The sequence below is a fragment of the Rhinolophus sinicus genome, chromosome 16, assembly GCF_057876585.1.
Source record: "Rhinolophus sinicus isolate RSI-liver-muscle chromosome 16, RSI-T2T, whole genome shotgun sequence".
Taxonomy (NCBI): Eukaryota; Metazoa; Chordata; class Mammalia; order Chiroptera; family Rhinolophidae; genus Rhinolophus; species Rhinolophus sinicus.
In genome coordinates this window covers 18,917,563-18,940,359 of record NC_142516.1, presented here as the reverse complement: position 1 = coordinate 18,940,359, position 22,797 = coordinate 18,917,563, and the positions used below count along the sequence as shown (strand labels likewise).

General features: G+C 42.8%; 1 protein-coding gene across 2 annotated transcripts in view; it reads right to left on the bottom strand.

The window, feature by feature from the left end:
* Positions 1-9,096: 9,096 nt before the first annotated feature.
* The window catches only part of LOC141571170 (salivary lipocalin-like), a 29,774-nt gene continuing 16,073 nt past the window's right edge, over positions 9,097-22,797 (bottom strand). Inside the window, exons 1-7 of one of the 2 annotated variants that reach the window (XM_074330846.2) lie at positions 13,146-13,288; positions 12,649-12,785; positions 11,807-11,880; positions 11,017-11,127; positions 10,555-10,656; positions 10,330-10,375; positions 9,097-9,371 (exon numbers count right to left, since the gene is read on the bottom strand). In XM_074330846.2, coding sequence (XP_074186947.2) covers positions 9,362-9,371; positions 10,330-10,375; positions 10,555-10,656; positions 11,017-11,127; positions 11,807-11,880; positions 12,649-12,785; positions 13,146-13,241 — 576 coding nt within the window. In that variant the 5' untranslated portion in view covers positions 13,242-13,288 and the 3' untranslated portion in view covers positions 9,097-9,361. Of the gene's footprint in view, positions 9,372-10,329; positions 10,376-10,554; positions 10,657-11,016; positions 11,128-11,806; positions 11,881-12,648; positions 12,786-13,145; positions 13,289-22,797 lie in introns of those variants that run through there. The other variant, XM_088793133.1, reaches the window with a different exon arrangement.

Sequence of the window (22,797 nt, the reverse complement as noted above, 5' to 3'; positions counted from 1 at the left end):
ATCTTCCAAGTTTGTTGTCTGGTGTGTAGTTTTGAGCACATTTTATTTCCTTTCCCTGAATTCCACCACTGAAGACTTTCCTTTTCCCACAAGGAAGACGTGTATTCCTGTCACTATTGTATACCTCACTATATACCATAGACAAATAAGAGACTTGGGGAAGTAGAAGATGTCTTCCCTTATTTCAAGCAACTTTCAATGAAGGTGGAGAAATGCTTCATATCTCAATAGAAGCTCATTTCTCCAAGCATGTGAAGTAAGCCAACTAAGTAGGACAAAGACCACACCACTGTGTGTCAGAATTGGGGTGATGCTAAGGAGGTGGCATCACATAGAAAGTGCTTAAGAACATAGGAGTCATGCAGACCTGGGCCTCATTCCTATCTCTGCCACTTTGAAGCCATTTGGAAAAATTTAACCTCTTGGAGCCTTAGTGTCCTCTTACTGGGGATAATTGTACCTGCAGATAGATGCTGGAGGGATTCAGTGGGAAGATATACATAGAACCCTCAGACTACTGTCTGGCACACGTTGGGCTGATGTGGTTAGAGAAGTTTTCCTGGGGTAGGTGGGACTAGGGGGAGGCCATGATCATTAGGGGAGGTATGGAGACATGGAGAGCCTTTTGGAAGGAAAAGGATTCCTGGTGAGAGGAATGTTGTGGTCAGGCCCCTGTGACGCCAGTTGGGGCTTGTTCAAAGCTGTGGCTCATTTTAGCCTTGAACTAACGGTCCCCTGTTGCACCCACAAAACAGAAAGAGGCCAGTGTCCTGGGTGGAGCTGGGCACAGGGAAGTTACCCCAGTACCTGTGGCATCTATCTGTGGGCTGTTTTGGAGTCATCCCGGCTCCATGGGGGATCATTCATAGTTCATGCTCAACCCATATCCAATCACTGGTCTTTTGGGTCTATATAACTTTAGGCTTCATGGGCTGGCTGTCGGTTAGGTTGTGCTGTCGGAGCGATAAAAGTGCTGAGTTTGACACATCAGGGCAAAGGCTGTGTACTATATTCTCTCTAGTTGATTGTCTCCAAGAATCGATTGCAGCCTCTGAGTAACCAGATTTGCGAGATGATCCCATTCTTCCTGGGCTGTGTGTGATGCTGAGGGGAGAGTAAGTTACCAATGCTGCACACACACCATATCTATCCCATTCCACCACCACTCCTACTCTGTACCCATATCAGAGGGTCATATAGAAACTTTCTGCTTCTGGCCATTCCCACTGTGTGTCCCAATGGAATACCGGAAAGGAAGGTATATGCTACAAAATGTTTCCCAGTCTTTTACTAATAGTTTTTAATATACAAATCTTCACAGAATATTGTTATCCCTCAATATAAGTTTTTTGGCAGGTGTGTGGGCAAAACTTATGTTTACATTACAAAATGTGATGCAACATTTTTAGTAATCTGAGTGGACAGTTTGAGTTACATTTCACATACAGCTGATAGAAACCTTCAGAATCATGAACGAAAGCCACATGCATCTCTGATGTTCTAAGAAAAGCATCACAGACTTATCGAACACAAAGTAACCAGTTAGTTTTTGATGATGAAAAAACGATGTTTGAAGCTTTTAATGCCTAAACAATACAATTTACTCTTTTCATCTAGGCACATAATTTGTTTTATTGGATTTTAGGAAACTGTTGGGAAATTTTGGGGTTTGTGTAACCCAGTATAATTTTCGTACATAAACTTTGCAAGTGTTGGTGAGGACATGGAGAAACTGGAATTCTCATACCGCTATAGAAAAATGGTAAAACCATTCTAGAAAAGTTTGTCATCTTAAAAAAATTAAATACACACCTACTATATGATGCCACCATTACACTGCTAGGTACAACCCAAGAGAAATGTAAGCATAGGGCCATCCAAAGACTAGTACATGAATGTTCATAGAAACTTTCTTTGTAATAGCCAAGAACTAGGACCAATCAAAATGTCCATCAACAGAACTGGGTAAACATTGGTGGGATATCCATATAACAGAACATGATTCAGCATTTAAAAAGAATGGACTATTGATAAACACTACATGAATGAATCTCAAAATAATTATGCTAGTGAAAATAGCCAGAATAACAACATAAAAGCAGTACATGCTGAGGACTGCATGTACATAAAGCTCTAGAAAATGCAAAGTCTAACACACTAAGTGGATCAGTGGCTGCCTGGGGCTTTGGGTGGCACTGTGGGGAGGAGGGATTACAAAGGCGCAGAGCAAGCTATTGAAGGTGATGGGAAACAGAATCCTGACTGTGGTGCAGGTTTCAAGGGTATTGTCTTGTAAAGACTTATCAAACTTTATACTTTAAATATGTGTAATTTATTGTCAATTGTACCTCAATAAAGCTAGTATTAAAGGGAAATAACTTTCCTGTTAGTATTTTTCACAGGGAACCTCTGATTTTGATGAACATGATTTTTCCTTTCCTACGTTAAGGAGGAAATGCCTATATTTGGAAGACAGGACTAATGACTTCTCTGCCCTTCACTGCCTCTCAGGCCTCAGAGGAGAGGGGGGATGAGACCCTGGGCTATTATGGGAGGTGCTGCTTCCGTAGTTTCTAAAGGCATGGAGTCGGCTAGGTGTAAGAGAAGACTCCAACATGATCCACTCACTTTCAGCCAATTGCTGCTTCTCCACAACACCCTACTTCTGAGTCCATATTCAGGACATACATAGATGAGCCCTGACTTCTGATGAGAAAAGGCTCACGGTTCCCAAACACACTTGGGGGGTGGTGTTACCTCTAACAAATCACCCAGTGCCTGCAGGTTCTGTCAACACAGTTTCCCTGTAGCCCCTAATTCTGAGCTCTGAAACTCCAGCGGATGACCGCAGACCAAAGATCTGGAGCCCAAGTCCTAAAAGTATCACAGGCCTCCCCCATAGAGAGGCCAGCTGTAGCCTCATACTTCCCCATTTCCTCGTAGCTTCCTTGGGCTGCATTCTCCTCCAAGCTCCGTGCTGACCGGGCTTCTCAGGCCTGCAGAGACTCTGGGGAAGCCAGCGTGAGCCCTAAGTGTTCTGGAAGATGCCTCTCAAAGTGGCCTGTGGCCTCTCAGCGCCCAACTCAGTCTCAGCCTCAGGACACCCACCTTTCTCAGCAGCGCCCTGGCGACAGGGGCTGCGAAGCGCCTGCGAGCCACCAGGAGTCGCCAGGCATCCCTCCGTCGTCCTTGGAGAGTGGCTCCAGGGTCAGGCACTGCCCACCCCATTGCCTGCCCTACTGCAGGGCAGACAAACCTGAACCAGGAGCGTTGGATTAGCCGTCTGTGAGGGAATTTAAGCAATTCTCTGGAGCTCCTCTGAGCACCGGGCCAATCTGAGACCCCCCCACCCCCACCTGCAGAGCATTGCTTGGGGCAGCTCCAGGCATCCCCTCTCCTTGACTCCAGTTCTAGAGATTCTGTTTTACACATGTATGGGGAAACCAACTCATTCCGTCCCTACATGAATCACCTGGGGAGCTTTTAAAATTCCTGGTGAGCAGAAAGTAGAGAATTTCCACTCTCTTGTCAGTGATCAAAGCAAGTCCCAAAGTTCTCCAGTGCAGGTCAGGGAAGCCCATGATGAAGGCAGCAAACATGGGGCACCTGTGTCAGGATAGCACTGTTTCGGGTGCTGGATATTGCCCTGAGAAAAATCAGCTCCTCGACCCTATTTCATTACCTTCTAGTAAGTGGGGAAGGCACTAAACAAGTAAACATCAAAGAAGATGGGGAAACAGTACTGCTTTACACTTGGGGTTTTGAGCAGAAGTTGTGAGGGGCGAGGCCATGCAGCTGTCTGGCAGATGAGTAGTTCACACAAAGGGAGCAGCAAGAACAAAGGTCCAGAGATGGGAGTGCTCGTGAGGTGGCTGAGGAAAATTGTGTGCATGACGAATTGAGGTTTGACAGAAACATGGGAAACTGAAGGCGGATGTGGGTATACTAACACCGGGTAATTACTGTCAGTGAGGCTGACCAGGTCTTTCTGGCCAGGCTCTTCTGAACAAGCTGGCACTCCAGTTCTCTGTCTTTCCTTACCAGGGCTCAGCCAGTAATTGTCTTTATTCTAATAAGGAAACAAAGCCAGCATGAGTTTTTTGTAAGCAGTGGAACAATGATTCAGAAAAGCTAACTTTTAAGAACAACCTCTGGTATCTCGATGGGCCTGTTTCTAGGAGCAGACAGTTTGAATTAAAGTCTGTCCTGGCACCAGAGACTCCAATGGCAGTCCTCTCATCCACGAAGACAGAGCTGGTGTCTTCATTGTTGCTCTTGAAACCTCAAATAACCTCCGGGTGTTCTGGTTTGACATTTACTCTGGAAGTTTATTTGATATTGATCTACATTTCCTCCATTCAGGTTTAACTCATTCGTGATATGTAAAGGAGAGCAGTAACAGGACAACTTAAAAATATCTCCTTAACCCCACAACCAGATAATTTATTGCCCATATTATGAAGGCACTCTCAGGGGTTCAATTTGACAAATTTTTATTTGGGAGACAATGCAGCACAAATAACTATAATGACTAGCAGTGAGGGGAAAAACTATGATATAGAAAAGGGGACCGGTAAACTTTTTCTGTAAAGGATCAGATACTAGGAAATAGTAAAGTTCGTGCAGGCCAAGAGGTAAAATCAGGTATTATGTCAGTAGGAATATAATAATAAACACATTTCCATATTTTTTGATGAAATTCAAAACAGAATATTGAGCATAATCATTTTGGAACTGCAGGTCTATTAGTGAGAAAATTGAATTCTTTATTGCAATAACATTTTTGGAATTTTGCTTAATCGGGGTGGAAAATGTGTGTCCTAAAATCACTTTAATTGCAAATGTTCTTGACTCACAGACAATACAAAAATAGGCAGCAGGTGGATTTGGCCTTTGGGCCATATTTTGCAAACCTCTGATATAGAAAATATGATTTTAATTTTCAGTTTTCCGGGAGGTTCCAGCTGAAGTTATAACGAGAAGAGAAAAAGAAAATGGGAAGCTTAAGTGTTGAAAGATATACATTGACCTTATTTGAAGATTATATGACATATACCTATAAAACCAACAAAATCCACCAAGTATTAGAAGTAATATCATTATAACTAATAAAATATTTCATCAAGGGGAACTAGAGATACATTTACACAAATCAATAACATTTCTCTATACCAGCAAAATCTCACGATAATATCAAATGGTTAAGAAAAACTGTGACAGTATAAAGGAATTAACCAAGAGCACACAAGAAGACGACCAAGGAGAGAATTTTAAAACATCTAAGCGAAGACATAGAAAATGATCAGAATAAATTGACAGACACGGGACTCACTTGGTTTTGGCCCAGTGAGCCCTGTGTCAGACTTGTGACCTCCAAGACTGTAGTATAATAAGCTTGTGCTTTTAGGCCACTAAGTTTGTGGTCATTGTTCCAGCACAAACCGGAAACTAGTTCAGAACCCATTTCTCCTGTCCAGCTTGATGCCATGAATAGAGCTTCCTCACCATATTTCTGATGCACAGGCAGTTTTCTGCATATATTGTTAACTCTTGAAAGGAAGTATGGCGTACGTGGTCTGCTGAGTATCTTAAATCACACTTGCCTGTGGTGTCCTTGCAACAGATTTATTTCCCTTTCTTTAACCAACTCAATTCTTTTTTTAGACCTTAATAATGTATTGTTGGACAGTGAGGTGATAGTTTGGTGATAAGGAATTAATACGAAAACAACTTAGCTTTTAAATGTCATGGTAGAAAATCCCCAGTGGGACTTGGCTGTGAATGTGGCACTCCAGTCCCCGAGCAAAGTGTACCAAGAATCAGCAACATAGTACCTGTTGGTGGCTGATTCCACCATAACTTTCATTTGATCCCTGATTTTATGAGACAGTCCAGAAAATTAAAGCTCAATGTCTTTCTCTCTGTGTGTCTTTTAGGTGAAATGATAACTTCTCTGGATTGATGCCAGCAAGACGGTGGAATTGGAGTTGCCAACCCTCATTCCTTCACAGAAACACCTATTTTAACAAGCACTCATGGATGAGAATACTTTATGGGAATCCAGGATTACAAAAGAGAGGTTCCAGCACCCAGGTAGAGCAAAATAATTCAAGACATTGATGCACTGATGTAAGAAGACCAATTTCACTTTACCTGTGTCACCCCGCTCCCAAGATAGCACAGCCTTGAAATCTCTGGGAGCTTGTTAGAAAGGAGAATCTCAGGCCCCACCCCAGACATGCTAAATCAGAGCCTGCACTTTAACAAGACCCCCAGGTGATTTGTATGCACATTATGAGAAGCATAATATTGTCATACATATAGAACATAAATAATAGATTGCATTGTTTTGTGTGCTATTTACAGTTGATATGAATGGTGTCATGCTGCACATATCATTCAACAATTGGTTTTTGAGATATAAGAATGCTAATATAGATCTTGTCCATTCCTGTCCAAATAGACAGAGAAGCTGGCACAGCTTTGCTAAGGGAGGTCTGCTCTGCCTGAAGCCTCACTCTAAGTTGAGTGAGGGTCACTGCTTCCTTATCCCAAAGTGAAGCGGTTGTAAATTGTGGCTGTGAAGTGGAAATCTAGGCTTAGTAGGAGATAATACTGCTGCCAAACAAAGAAGGGATTAAGGGCCCATCCCACCCAAGTCCATTGCTTTAGATGGCCTCAATGCAGCCACCATTAAACTAAGAAAAGGGGATGAGATGGGCAGAACATAAAGGCCAGTCTAGAAAATACCAGAGTTTCCAGGTTTAACTCTGTGTCTAGATAAGATTTTTGGTGTCTGGTTATCTGTACACTGAGAAGTCAAGAGGCAAACACATTAGAAGCCTGCCAAATATCCGAGGAATTTGCGTTGCCAAAAGAAATTTAGGTCTAGCCTATAGCAAAAGTAAGTGACCCTTTAATCTTCAAAGTAATTTCTTTGACCCTGCACAAGAAAAGTGTGGGTGTTGACAATGGGGATAATGGACAAGGAAGCACCTCCCAGACCGGGGGCCAGAGGACAGTGGGCACAAGACCATGCTTCCACCCCATTCTATTTCCCCTTACTTCAGACAACTCAGCTTTAGCCACAAAGGTGAGAGCAATGTCCTTGGGTTGATGGAGAAACAAGATAGAACTGGGTTTTTGAATGAGTACCTGGGACAGACCTGTGGCCACGTTAGAACACTCATTTCAGATTATTCATAGGAAAATGAAATTAATTCTTCATTAAACTATACTAGACTATGGTTGGGTCTCTTTTTTAATGGGACTCTAGCTATATAAACTAATGAAATGTCCAAACGGTGAAATGTATCCTTCCCCACTAAGCTGGTCCCTCAGCTGACAATAGTAATGGCAATTCCATCCTCCCCTTTGCTCAGGCCATGAGCCTTGGAGACGTCCTGGGTCCTAGTCCCTACAAGATGCAAAGCACTAAATCAGGCCCTGTATTTGTGATTTAGCTTGGTGCTTCCCAGAATTCCAGGGCACATGTGCATAGAGTGGGCCTGAGTTCTAGTCCTAAAAATGTGAATATTCTTCTAAGACCATCAGGAACATACCTGTAGTTGAACAGGGTTGGGTTCATTGTCGTAGCTAGGCAGCATTCACCGGGGGACCCGTGGGTGACTTTGTTATGTTGATGTCTTATGAGATTATGTCCTCAGAACCACCTGGCTAGGCTCTGAGCACCAGGCCATCTTGTGATAACATTGAAGCCCAGCTACGGGAGTCAGGTCAGTTCCAGGGTGGTGGTGTCTCCTTTGCAGGCCACAGACTGTCCGCTTCTTTCTGTGACCCCTGGTGAGAGAGAGGAGCTGACCTCAAGTTCATTCTGGTTCAACCCCTGCTTCTCAGAGGCACATACATATCTTAGTCTGCATCCCTGCCTGGCCATTTTGACACTTGCCCCCAAGTCTGCATGGGTATCCTGATATACACAGCACTGCTCAGAACTATTTACCCATATCATTCCCATCTCTTTCTTTTTCTTTTCTTTGCTATTCTTTTCTTGTCTCTTCATTTCTTTTCAAAAGGACTGCTCTGCTCTGTTTCTGATCTATACACATCTTTACTCCTTGCTTTTGAGTGTTTTTAACATTTCATGCCCCATTTGCATAAAACGTTAGGAGTGGAGCTGGAGGTTTCAGTGTGAGTTAAACCTGCCATCTTGATCTGGGAACCGCTGCGGGTCTCTTTGTGCCTCCCTCTTGGCTATGGTTTCATCAACCTCCCATCATGAACATGGCCGCCTTGGATTTATTGTGCTTGTAATTTTTCAAACCCTTCTGGGTTTTGCCAAATGTCGGTAAACCAGACCAAGTACTTAAGTCACGGCCAAGAAGCCTGAACCTAACTTGCTCTTCTGATATGGAGGCAGAGCAAGATATGGGGAGCGTCAGAAGCCTACAGAATCTTCTGTCATTAAACTTAGGTTTGTAATGACTGAGTCGTTCTTCTTGCATAGTAACACCCACCCTCATCCTGCTCTGCCCTAGTACCTTTGTGCAACTTTAACACTGTGTTCATCATCTGATGTTGGGAAAGGATGATAAGTGAAGGAGGAACTTTAATTTCCCTTTCTCTAAAGTCTGTAAGCTCTCAAAAGAGGAGGTTAATAACATCTACATTGCTAAAGATAGGTATTGCTCACATTTCATGGGATCTCACTTACTATGTTCACAGTAGATAATAGCGGTGGTTGAAGGAGGTTTTCCAAGAGCATGAAAGGACACTGACCATCACTATGATGGATAATGTAGAGAAGCTGGGATGTGGGGACACGTCGTGAAACATGGTGAGTTGGTATCAGCTTCAGCAGCATCTATATGTCAGCACCCCACTGAATAAGAGAATTCTCAGATGGGACAAATGATGGGACAAATCTTAGTTTGTCTTATCAGGTCACTAAGAAAGAGACTAACCAAAGGGCAAGCAACACTCATGGGGACAAAACTAATGCAGGGGCCTAGAATCCTGAAACTTGGGGATGATTCTGAGAAGCTAGAGGAAGATTATAGGTACAGAGCCAAGGAAGTCCCCGCATTTGCTTGCTGTCAGCAAAATATCTCTCACATACACAAAGATAAACATCACTGCAAGAAAAATCATTTATTGACAAGGTAGAAGAAGGTCTTACTTATGGCAAGTTCTCCTGGGTATGCCACAGAGAATGAGAAATTTGGAGAAAACCCTTGATTCTTGGCGAGTTAATGAGTCTCCTAGACACTTAGGGAAGATCCTGAAGATGCAGAGATAATGCTTTCATGTGAGATAGTGATGGCCATCAGGTCACAGAACTTGTCACAAGATGACGTAGGGACCATGGAAGGGTAATCCTGGAGCTCAGGTGACGAACCATTCACTTAGCACTAAAGAAACAGGTGAGAAAGAGAACACAGAAACTCATAAGCACTTCCTGGATTGAACTGAGGACAAAGAGAATTTGTATTTTGGAGAAAAAAGATGAAGGAATAGACATTAACCTGCATTCTAACCTATGTTATGTGCCAGAATAGGGGGAAGGAATTTGTTGAGTAGTCGATGCCTTTTTTTTTCCCTTTTGCTGCCCTCATTTTACCTTTGCTCAACGTAGTCTATGAAAAACAGAGGAATCAATGAAGGATCCTAGGCTGATTTCTGCCATCCTCAGCATGGGAAGTTCTGAAGAATTTGTGATACATTGAGGAAGAATGGCAAAAGCCATAGCTGCCTTTTATTAAATATTTATTTTATGCAACTATCGTTGCTAATGCCTTCCCATACATTAGCTGAATAAAGCCCCACAATACATCTTGGGTGGGAAACAGATGAGGAAACTGACAGTCCATTTTCCAGGTTGGAAGACAACTAGAAAGTCAGACAGCTCTATTTGCATATCAAAAGTTCAAGTTGTGCAGAGATCAAAGCAAGACATTTTCGCCAAAAATTGGAGGGTGAGATGGCCTTCTGGACTTGGGAGACAGACCACAAACAGAAACGTATTTGAGTTTCATACTCACACATTTACTCTTTTCTCATTTCAAAATTTTAAGTCTTAATTATTTGTAGCACATGAACAATTACTGAGCTCTTTTCTCCAGCGTTATAACCACACAGTAACTCTGTAAGGTAGACATCATAGTTTTCCTTTTAATCGCTTAGGTCATTTGCTCTGAAGCTCACAGAAGGAGTGGGTCCTGAACCCAGGATGTACAACTCCAAATTTCAAGCTCACCTCACTGGATTCCCTACTAAATTGCTTTTTATTGTAATCTCTGCACATAAATCCTAATACTTTTGAAAGGCAATGATCCCTGGGCCACCCCGTCGCCACCGGAGATAACCAACCTGGATGCCTGGGCCAGTTGCCTCCCTCGGGCGTGGAGACAGCGATCTGCAGAGGCAGAGCAGAGCACATTCAAACACCAACCCCAGTTGATTTCCCAGACAGAAACCAAATGATTTTCCAGGTTAGAACAAAGGGGACTCATTGGAGGCGTTACCTTTTCTTGGATTTCTCCCTACAGTAGCATGGAAATTTAGGAAGAGAAAACCTAAGAGAGCTAAACTTACCAACTTTTGTCAGATCAACTATGTTTTCCTCAGTAATTCCATATTTTTGGCAAATTTCCCCAAACTTTTTCTTGAGTTCCGGATTCACATCTGGTTCTCGGGCTGTGGGAAGACTGACAATAACTGCTGTGCCTCCTGTATTGGTCATTGAGGTTCACGGCTGTGGGGTGGGTCTCCAAATGGATGGGAAAATGGATGGCGCTGATTGGTGCTTAGGCAGAAGACTTGGGTATGGGATGTAACCTGTCTTGAATTTCACATCTTTAGGATAGCCTTCAGGCATGATGAGAGATTTCATCATCATCCCACCACCGAGTCTGAGGGACTACCCAAGATGACCATCTCTCTTGAAAGGAGGAGAGACATCCCAGGATAAGAATGGGAGTATCACTTTGTTCGCAGGTTTCCTTCCTTCCCCTGCCTCCCAACCCCAAGGTGAGTGTCAGCATGAAAATACTCTACCAAAGAGTGCCAGCATTTGGAATGTTTGCTCATTGTTGAAACTAATGAGATGAAAAATAATATAGTCACTATAGACGACTTCAACTATTCGAAATGTAACGAATCCAGCGTCTGCGAAGGAAAACAGAACAAAACTCAGAATTTCTTCATTCACAGGAAGCAAGTGAAATGCTTTTCCTATTTCTCCCACAGAACAAATTCAAGTGCATATCCTAGAAGACTTAAGGAGTGCTATCTAAGGTCTTCCATTTGCATCTCCCTTGGCTTCGTGTGGTGACTTCTAAGGGGAGAATTGATTCCTGGTACAATTTCTACCACAGGTAATTGACCACTAGTGGTGAAAACCTCAGCTGCATCACCAACTTACCTTCCATCATCCTCCCTAAGACTCACCTACCTCTTTGGCCATCTTTAAGCCCCACTGGCATTTTATACCCAGCACTCTATCCAAGCCATGGTTGTGGCAATGGCCACCAGACACCATCACAAAATGGGCAGAAAATGACCACCTATCCTGACAATTTACTTTTTTCTATTTTTGCTAATTTTCTTTTGTTACAGGAGGTACATGTGACCAAATTGCCATCTTTATCTGATGGTATTATGTGCCAGGGATTAGCTTTTACACATAAGATTCTCCCAAATTTGGGACATTGGCTATTAGATGACCCCATTTATATCAGCTAAATAAACAGTGATCAGTAATTGATCAAGATCCTAATGATATTGGGGTTTAGTAAATTCCTTGCAGTTGGAAATAGAATTCAGAAAGACTTTTTTTTATACTTACAGATAACATTATATACACCATTCTCTGCTGCTTGGTCACAAAGCCCAGCCATATCAATGCACTCTCCATCTATTCTGTAGAACAAAACGAGCTGTTATTTAATATATTTTGATGGGGCTGGCTCCCTCACTCTACCTGTCACTTGAGTGTCTGATTCCTCTTGACTATTGAACATTTTTGGTACAAATTTGAAACAGCTCATATTTATATTATTTCACCTTATTTGATACTTTAATGATGAAACAACTACTGTTATCACTATTACTCTACCACTACTTCCCACTATCACTATTACTACAGCTACTTGTCTGTATAATTCGCTGAGTGCTCACATGTGCCAGCCTCTCAGATGAGTGCTTTAAAGACAGACATTACTTCACTCGGTCCTCACAAAAAACTGTGAGAAAGCATTACTGTCACCCGCTTTTACCCAAGGGATAATTGGGGTGGAAAGAGATCAATTTTCTAGGTCACAAACTAGTAAGAGATAGACTTGAGAAATAGACAGGCTGTGGATCCCCAATCCTATGCTCCTAACCTATGTTATATTGCCAGACAAATTATGATTCTGTAACTCTCTCCCACTTACCTCCTCTACTCATATTAAAATCTACTCCTGTCACCAATTTTTATCTGTGAATCTAGAAAAGCCCAGGTTCATCAAGTCCTGGATCAATGCTAGATGAACAAGTCTGATCTTGGATACAGGTCCACATATATGTGCACATGTGCATGTGTGTGTGTTTATGTTTTGTATGTGTGTTTAGAGGTCCCAGACCATAATTAGGATTCTTGTTTTTTTGTTTTGTGTTTGTTTTCCAGGTAAGAAAGAACAAACTTACTTTACATGAAATTTAAAAGTCAGAGAAGAGTTGTCCCAGCCTTGGATATGTTCCATAAAAATCCTCATGACACTGTTTTCTTCTATCCTTTTTTTGACGTCTGAGCCCAAGAGAATGGTATACCAATCCCCTGAAATCTGCAATAAATCAGTAAAAGTATTGGGTAAGAAAAGAAGCATAGGGGACACCACATGGACCCTTGTCTCCTGGAACCTGGCCTGCTGGCCAGGACTCATAATGGTGATGTGAAGACGGAATTAGATGTCAGGTCAATTGACACCACATGTAAGGCTCTTTGCACTGTCCCTCCAGTGAGAATGGAGGACCGAAGTGTTGTCATCGTTTCACATGGTACAATTGCTCTTAGTCCAAGGTCACAACCCTCCTTCTCTGCCTACTATGTCAAAAAACGCCTGCCCCCCAGTAGGGCCACCTTGCTTCAGAATCCTCCAAACCACTCCCCGAAGTCAGACATCACTGTGCTCCACCAACTCTACCTTTGGGATATCAAAGTTGCTTGTCACAACCTCATGGTGTCCTTCCTCATGTGCCCAGACTAGAGTCAGCCCCAGACACAGTAACAGCAGCTTCATCTTGGCAGGTGACAGTAATGACTCGGCTACAGTCCCTTTGAGTGAGTCTTTCCCTGAAGGTGGCTCCACTACCCAGCTCCTCTGCCTTTATACTCATTCTGAGTCCAGTTATTTGTCCATGAGGTGCCAGCTTTCCTCCTCCTACTCCGTGAAATGTCCTGTCATTCACTGGTGTGAGGCCATGATTGTTCCTGCCCTTTTCCTGTTTGGCAATCTCATTTATTTTAGATCTACTGAGTGACCTTAAATTTCTCAAAACACACACTCAAGAAACATAGTGGATGTTTTAAAAAGGCTGCCATTGGAACTAGTTTTAACTGTTGCTCTGTCTTGGAATCAAAAAGCCAGTTATATGTGGCGGGAATGGAGTAGAACTGAAAAAATAGAATGTGTCAGGCCCCCTGTTCCAGCATTCACATGTGTGCAGAATTACATGAGTTACCCCAGGATAACTAGCCTCAGAAACAAACAAAAACTGTCTCTACCAAAGATGACAATACCTATTGCAAAGCATTCAAATAGAGCTGAGTAATATAGGATGGACTAGAATAATGTCTTGAAGGTATAGTGTCTGGTATTGAGCAAATTTAGACTCAGGATGTGTTCCTACATCTACGAGTATACCTATCACTACGTATACCTCGCTATGTACCATAGACCAGTAAGGGAAATGGAGAAGTAGAAGGTGTCTTCCCTTACTTCAGGCAACTTTCAATGAAGATGGAGCCATGCTTCATTTCTCAATAAAAGCTCAATTCTACAAACATGTGAAGTAACCCAATTGAGTGGGACCAAGTCCACACCACTGTGCGTCACAAAAGGGGGTGATGCTAAAGGAGGTGGCATCAGGTAGAAAGTGCTTAAGAACACATGAGTCATGCAGATCTGGGCCTCATTCTTATCTCTGCCATTTCGAAGCCACAAGGACAAATTTAACCTCTTGGAGCCTTAGTGTCCTCTTATTGGGGATAATTGTACCTGCCGATAGATGCTGTAGGGATTCAGTGGAATGATGAGCATAGAATCCTCAGACTAATGTCTGGCACACACATTACCAGACATGTTGGGCTGGTTGGGTCGCAGAAGTTTTCCCGGGGTAGGTGGGACTAGGGGGACGCCATAAACATTAGGGGAGGTATGGAGATGTGGAGAGCCTTTTGGAAGAGGATTCCTGTGAGTTAGGCTTCTGTAACCCCAGTTGGGGCTTGTTAAAAGCTACAGCCTATTTTAGCCTTAAACTAAGTCCCCTATCGCATCCACAAAACAGAAAGAGGCCAGTGTCCTGGGTGGAGCTGGGCACAGGGCAGTGACCCCAGGACCTGTGGCATCTATCTGTGGGCTGCTTTAGAGTCATCCCAGCCCCATGGGGGATCATTCCTAGTTCATGCTCAACCCATATCCAGTCACTGCTCTTTTGAGGTCTATACAACTTTAGGCTTCATGGGCTGGCTGTCGGTTAGGTTGTGCTGTCGGAGCGATAAAGGAACTGAGTATGACACATCGGGGCAAAGGCTGTGTACTTTATTCTCTCTAGTTGATTGTCTCCAAGAATCAATGGCAGCCTATGAGTAACCAGCTTTGCGAGATGAATCCCATTCTTCCTGGGCAGTATGTGATGCTGAGGGAACAGGCAGCTACCCCTGCTGCACACACTGCATCTCGATCCCACCCCACCACCACTCCTACTCTGCACCCGTATCAGAGCGCCACATCAGAACTTTCTGTTCTTGGTGGCGATCTGTTTCTTGTTCACCTTTGTACCTCCCGTAGCACCTGATACATCGTATCACCTTTGGAATGATTCTACACCAAATCCTATATTAAAAGCATTAGGTATTCTTTTAGGAGAAGGAACTTATAAAAAATCCTTTTGTAGCTAGGAGTATTATTTTGGGGACGTGACGTCCTAATTTATATTATTGAGTTATAGGCGTAGAGAAAGAGCATAGGACTGAAGCCAATAATCAGAAGCCTGTTGGGGACCATCTGATCTACTAAGACCTGAGTTGACCATTCCCTGCTCTGATTACTCACTTTCATTTCAAATCTACCAAGTTTCAGGGGTCAGGGTGAGCATTGCCAGGACAGCCAATAAACACTGAGACAGAAAGGGCAAGGCTGTAAACATACCAAGGAGCTGTGAGCAATCCAGCTGGCGGTTCAGTGAAAGAAAATCCAGACGAAACAAAACCTGAACTAGTATTAAATCAGTCAGGAGTGATGGTTCACTTTACAATAGGTTTCCGACAACAGGAATTAAAGAATTCCTACAATGGGTTTAAATACTTCTTCATTGCTGCATTTAAATATTTGTGGTAGGAGCTGTGGATTAATAAATGTCACTGATAAGTGAATTATTGACTTTTATAGTGGGAATGGATGGGAAGAGGTAGAGATGGGGAAAGATGAGAACAAAATAAATAATTCAAAAAGAGTAACCACTGATGTTAGCATCTCCCAGATGATAGTATAAGTACATGGAATAAGGATTTAATTTACAAAAGCTCACTTGGCCACCTATCAACAGGGAATACACTTATTGTATAATGGAAGATACACAAGGTACATCTGATTGTAGAGTAATTTTGTCTGTAGTGTAGCAAGTTGCTCTAAGAAATGATGCTACTACAGGATTTTTCAAAAACAATGATTGGCCTTAATTCAACTACCATTACCAAATGCCTACTCTACACTAGGCCTTTTAGAGACACTTTGAGGACTAAAGAGATAAACAAGATAGGGGCTGTGCCCTCAAGAAACTCCTGGTCAGTGCAAGGATTATTTGAAAACAAATCTTAATTATTAGGTAGAAAGGTTTTCAAATTATATAGGAAAACAGAGAAGCCAATAGTGATGAAGAAAAAGAATAAAAGGAGAGAAAAACAAAACATGATTTGATTCAATTGAAGACTGATTACCTAATTCCAGGTGTGGAGCCAGAAGAGTTTTTTCCCCTCCAGATTAGTAGCACTTTATGTAAAGAACACAAGCTTTAGTAGACTCTGGTCCTCTCCTGGTCCAGTGGAGAGGGAAAGGGCCCCGGGGGTGGGAGGGGGATCGCGGGGGGCATTGGTCTCTGGAAAGTAAAGGTTTTGTGGAGAAAGGAGTGAGAGTTGATTTCTTCTGCCAGCCAAGGAAACTGACTCCTTCCTTTCTGCTAGGGGACAAACAGCACTTCTCTTGAGCAAGTCTCTGTCAGTACAACAGTAGCAGATGGACCTAGTTTATATCCTATCTTCTGTTGCTGCCCTGGGGAGCTTAGCCTTCAGACCTTCTCTTTTATAGGGCCAACTGATTGCTGTTAAGAGTAGCCAATCATTCTAGGGATGAGCAGCCTGGGCCCAAAATATTTACCAATCTTTTAAGAACAAAGAGTTAATAATGTTAAATCATATTCCCATATTTTAAATGGCATGTGAATCCAAATTGTTATATTACAGCCAAGTTGCATCAGCTACTTCTATAATTAAGGTCCTTAGACTTCAACAAACTTAGAAACTGGTAATCACAAAAAAGAAGGTCTTATTCAAAGTCATCTTTGTTCAAGCATCAGATTGTGCTAGAATCCACTTACCAAGGCAAATAGTTATAATGGGGGATGTATTTTGCAACAGTACAAACATCATCTGTCCAGGGACCAGATATTTAAAAATAATATTTTGATGTCACAAACTGAGTAAGAACTCAGTATTAGATTAAGAGCTTTGTAAATATTTTTTATATAATCCTTATAATAGCTCTATATGATAAGTGCTATTCCCATTTTACAGAGGTATGAACTAAGACTCAGAGAGGCTAAGTAAGCATACCAAGATCACACAGCTAATAAGTGGGAGAATCCCTATTTGAACCCAAGACTGTCTGATCCAAGAGCCCCTACTTTTATTGACTCCACTACACAAGCCAAGGCTTGATGTTTCTGACATGAAGGGCAGAATAAGTAATGCTTTAAAACCTCAGGGGTGTCTGCTTGGTAGTTACTACTAAAGAAGCTGCTTGTAGATTTATCAAAACTGTGGCACCATGGGTGTAGCTGCAGGTGTGTCTGATCAAGTGAAGGGCAAGTGCCAACTCTCTCTTGGTAAATAAATATTACATGGGTGAATGGATGGTTGAATGATGTGGGGAGTATTGCCTTCTAATAAGGAATTAGGAAATGCTTCTAGAACAAAAAAGCAAAAACTATTTTCTTGTATTCATGGATTTAAGTACCTGGTCACCAACCACATTGAGTTCCCTTACCCAACACCACATATAGAACATTTTATAAGTGACCCCCGGGAAGGGTGACAGTCTGTCAGGTGGTTGAGATTCGACTGGCTTAAGTCATGACTCTATGTGTGGGTGAGGGGCTCATGGAGTCCATATAGGACCAGGTAACAGTCCCTTTATAACCAGGCCACTTGATTGAAACTAACTGGCTGACTGGAAATGCACTTCGTGACCTTTTTTTTCAATCTCACTCTTGATTCATTGAACAAGTTACTCATTGAAAAAGCCAGTGGGAACATCCAACCCCTGTTGAATAATACTAAGGCATCGTCAATGCCAAGAAGAACAGTTTATTTGATTCACGTGCCAGAGTGGAAGTGCAGCTTGGTCCTCAGCATCCAGGATGATTATACATCCTGCTGGTACTGGTACAGAGCCAGTTCTAAAATACCCACTCCCGTCACCAATAAAAGGTTGCTTGAAGGCTAACAACAGCTCATCTGTGTTAGCTGGGTCTCCCAGAAAGCAGATGCTGAGACAGATTTAGGAGTGTAAAAGGTTTATTCAGGAGTAACACTTGTGAAAGGAAAAAGAAGGAAGCAGGATTAGGGAAGGGGAGTAGCCAGACCATGATGCAGATCGGACCATGTCTCTGTCAGCCCCACAGGGAACTCTGGAGCATGTTAGCAGAGTCCTGTGTCAGGCAAAAATTGCTAGGACCCTGTAGCACAGTCCTGTTCGGTCACTGACTGGGCCCACTCCAAGAAGACCTGTACCTCAGCTCAAGGGTTGAGGCAAATCTGAGTGAGTTAACAGTGGAGGCTGTCAGCTGGGCCAGGAGCCCTTTCTTGATGCGGGAATGTGAGCAATGCATCTCTATGTCTGGCACACCATCCTAATAGCTAGAAATAGGTAGTCTCCTCAATGAGGTCCAGAGTTACCTGACACCATATATATATATATGGTTTCCTTTTCTCAAAAAGGCCCAGAGTTTCTCTTCCTACATGGAATAGAAGCAGGGGCGGAAACATAACCACTTTCTTTTCTAGTTTGAAATTTCTACCACAACATGAGGGTTCCTGCAGGTAAAAAAAACCAAGAATCCCACTAACTGTTGCCTCCACTCGTTAAAACTCAGTAAGTACCTACGTGCATGTGGTCCCAGGTTACCCAGAGGGTTATCCATCTGGGACTCTCAGTTGTACATCATTTAGGACCGATTTGTGTCAATGAAGCTGACACTAGCAGGAGTGGAGAGTTGGGAGGCAGTTTGGACCGTGGGAAGACTAATCATAAGTCTTGGATCCTGGACCCTTGGGGGAAAGGGTCAAGGACCCCCAAAGATAAAAATCATCTATGCTACAATTTTGCCATCTGCTGGACCTAATTTGAAAAATAAGAAAATCTGCTTCACACCATCAATGTAAGGATTTGATGCAATTACTTACGTACAGAACTTGGCGCCTTGCTTGGCACATAGGAAATAGTCAATTAATGGAAACTAATCATCTTCTTTTACTCTGATCAACTTAGTCATTTAATAAATAGTCATTGTTGGCTTACTATGTCCAAGTACTGAGTACAGTGTTGATCAAAATAGCTCGAATCCCTGCCCTTACTGAGTTTCTACAGTCGTCTATTTCTTTTTTTTTTTTTTTTTTTTTTAAAGATTTTATTGGGGAAGGGGAACAGGACTTTATTGGGGAACACTGGGTACTTCCAGGCTTTTTTTTTTTTTTTTTCCAAGTCAAGTTGTTGTCCTTTCAATCTCAGTAGTGGAGGGTGCTGTTCAGCTTCAAGTTGTTGTTCTTTCAATCTTAGTTGTGGAGGGCACAGCTCAGCTCCAGGTCCAGTTGCCGTTGCTAGTTGCAGGGGGCACAGCCCACCATCCCTTGCGGGACTCGAGGAATTGAACCGGCAACCTTGTGGTTGCGAGGATGCGCTCCAACCAACTGAGCCATCCGGGGAACTCAGCGGCAGCTCAGCTCAAGGTGCCGTGTTCAATTTTAGTTGCAGTGGGCGCTGCCCACCATCCCTTGCGGGAGTCGAGGAACTGAACTGGCAACCTTGTGGTTGAGAGCCCGCGCTCCAACCAACTGAGCCATCCGGGAGGCAGCTCAGCTCAAGGTGCCATATTCAACCTTAGTTGCAGGGGGCAGAGCCCACCATCCCTTGCGGGACTCGAGGAGTTGAACTGGCAACCTTGTGGTTGAGAGACCACTAGCCCATGTGGGAATCGAACCGGCAGCCTTCGGAGTTAGGAGCACGGAGCTCTAACTGCCTGAGCCACCGGGCCGGCCCACGTCTATTTCTTTTTAATCTTCACATTCTACATCCTATAAATTCAGGAGCAGGACATGAGGAAAAAGACCAAACTAGGTGCTTCTCTTTTAATTGTAGTCCCTACAAAACCCCCTAATTTCTTTCCTCTTTCACTCATGCTGCAATCCCTCCTGGAAATCCCTTCCTTTTCTGCCTGTTGAAATTTACCCTTCCTTCAAGGCCCAGCTCAAGAATTCCCTTTCCTTGATTCTCCCAACACTCACCCTTGTATTCCGTTGTCCGTTGCCAGTGCACTTAGAGCTTTGCTCTTGCACCACAGCAGTCACATGTGTTGGTTCATGCTAATGTCAAAATATTATTTATTCTCAAAGAGTTAAGTGATATAACTTGCATACAACTATATAGGGAACATGTGTCAAAGATTTAAGTAACCCATTATTGAAAGACCCAAAAGAATGACAACTGGTCCAAAGGAGGGTATGAGAAACTGACATATATATTGCCAGTGAAAGAAAAAAAATGCTGGAATAAAATTACTAAGTTAGACCCAAAGTGGTTGATGTCCTACAGGACAATAAATCCACAATCTTTGTGGTTATCTTCTCAATTGTACAGAAATTACTTACATATTTGCCAGGCAAAAATAATTTGCACTTGTTCAGTGCTAATCTGCTCTTAAATGACTGAATTTTAAAACATATTTTATTCATTAATATGGGAAACTTTTAAAAAATGACTAAAGAATGCTTAAAACTGGACTATTAAGTGTGCCTAAAAGTACATGAATTTGACGATAACTAGCTAGTCTTTCTTGGGTTTTGCCCTACTTGATACACATTAATTCAGAACTTGTATTCTGTTACGAATTTGAGAGTCAATCTTCTGGGATGACCACCAGTTTTGATGCTGGCATTTAGATTTTATTTAGAATGCAAAAACAATTGAAACAGTTTTTTGGATAGTATATCTGGAACAGATTATTTTAAGGATATGCTTTAAAAATCTACAAGTTTCCTCAAACACATTATTTACAAATCTAGTATAAAATTTATTATAAAACACCTATATAAACAGTTTTGTATAATGAGCACTGGGTCAACCAGCCCAGCCCACACACCTGAGGAGGCGCTTTCAATGGCTGGGCTTTACCAGCAGGCAGCGATGGCAACAGGCCTAGGCAGCCCTGGGCCTTTTGCTAAGCTGCCCCAGGCCCACTACTGGTGGCAGCCAGCCTCAGTTCACAGCGAGGCCACCGCTACATCCCTCCAGATCCAGCACAGAAAGCAACCAACCACATAGCTTTGTGGCTCCTACCACATAGCCACAGGCCAGTAACAGGCAAGGCTGAAATTGGCCTGAAGAGTAGCCCCTCCAAAGAGACACCAGATGCCACACACCCAGAGGCCAGCCTCAGACCACACCAGAGCACTACCTGACTAGCCTCACAAGCAGCACATCCAAAGGAGGTTCTCAATAGGCACAAGAGCCCATGAGGGTGAAATCTCCTCTGAGGGGTCAGCTCATACACTGTGGGCATAGCCAATCCCCACAGTCAATCAGCCTGGCAGTTAATCCCACCCATAGATGTGCCAAAAGCAATTAAGGCTCAACTACAACAGAATACACTCAAAGGACACTCCTGGAACACATGCACAGGAGATCAGTGAGACTGCACTATTGGACCACACAGGGCGCATACTATATAAAGCCATCCAGCAAAGACTGAGATATATAGGAGATCTAACTAATACGTAGAAATAAACACAGAGAGGCAGCCAGAATGAGGAAACAAAGAAATATGTCCCAAATAAAAGAACAGGAGACCACTTCAGAAATAAAACTCAATGAAATGGAGGCAACCAACCTACCAGAGTTTAAAACACTGATTAGAAGAATGCTTAAGGAACTTAGTGAGAATTTCAAAAGAGACAGTAAGAATGAAGACATAGAAACCATAAAAAAGAACCAGTCAGAAATAAAGAATACAATAACTGGAATGAAAAATACACTAGAAGGAATCAACAGCAGATTAAATGAAGAAAAGTACTGAATCAGTAACTTCGAAGACACAGTAGCAGGAAACACCCAATAGGAACAACAAACAGAAAAAAGGATAAAAAACAAGATAGTTTAAGGGACCTGTGGGACGACATCAAGCATAAAAACATTCCCATCATAGGAAGACCAGAAGGAGAAGAGAGGGAACAAGGATTGAAAACCTATTTGAAGAAATAATGACTGAAAACTTCCCTAACCTGGCAAAAGAAATAGACATACAAGCCCAAGAAGTGCAGAGAGTCCCAAACAAGATGAACCCAAACAGGTCCTCACCAAGGCACATCATAATTAAAATGGCAAAGGTTAAAAACAAAGAGAGAATCCTAAAAGCAAGAGGAGAAAGACAACTAGTTATTCACAAGGGAGCTGCCATAAGACTATCAGCTGATTTCTCAACAGAAACTTTGCAAGCCAGAAGGAAGTGGCAGGAAATATTCAAAGTGATGAAAAACAATGGCCTACAACCAAGACTACTCTACCCAGCAAGGCTATCATTTAAAATTGAAAGAGAGATAAAGAGCTACCCAGACACGAAAAAGCTAAAGGAATTCATTACCACCAAGCTATTATTACAAGAAATAGTAAAAGGACTTCTTTAAGCAGAAAAAAGGAGAAAATAAACAATGATAAAAAATATGAATAAAATGGCCATAACTATGTACCTATCAATAATCACTTTAAATGTAAATGGATTAAATACTCCAATCAAAAGACATAGGGTAGGGGCTGGCCCGGTGGCTCAGGCAGTTGGAGCTCTGTGCTCCTAACTCTGAAGGCTGCCAGTTCGATTCCCACAGGGGCCAGTGAGCTCTCAGCCACAATATTGTCGGTTCAACTCCTCCAGTCCCACAAGGGATGGTGGGCTTCGCCCCCTGAAACTACTTGAGCTGAGCTGCCTCCCGGATGGCTGTTGGTTGGAGCGTGGGCTCTCAACCACAAGGTTGCCAGTTCAACTCCCACAGTGGATGTTGGGCTGCGCCCACTGAAACTAGCAACAGCAACT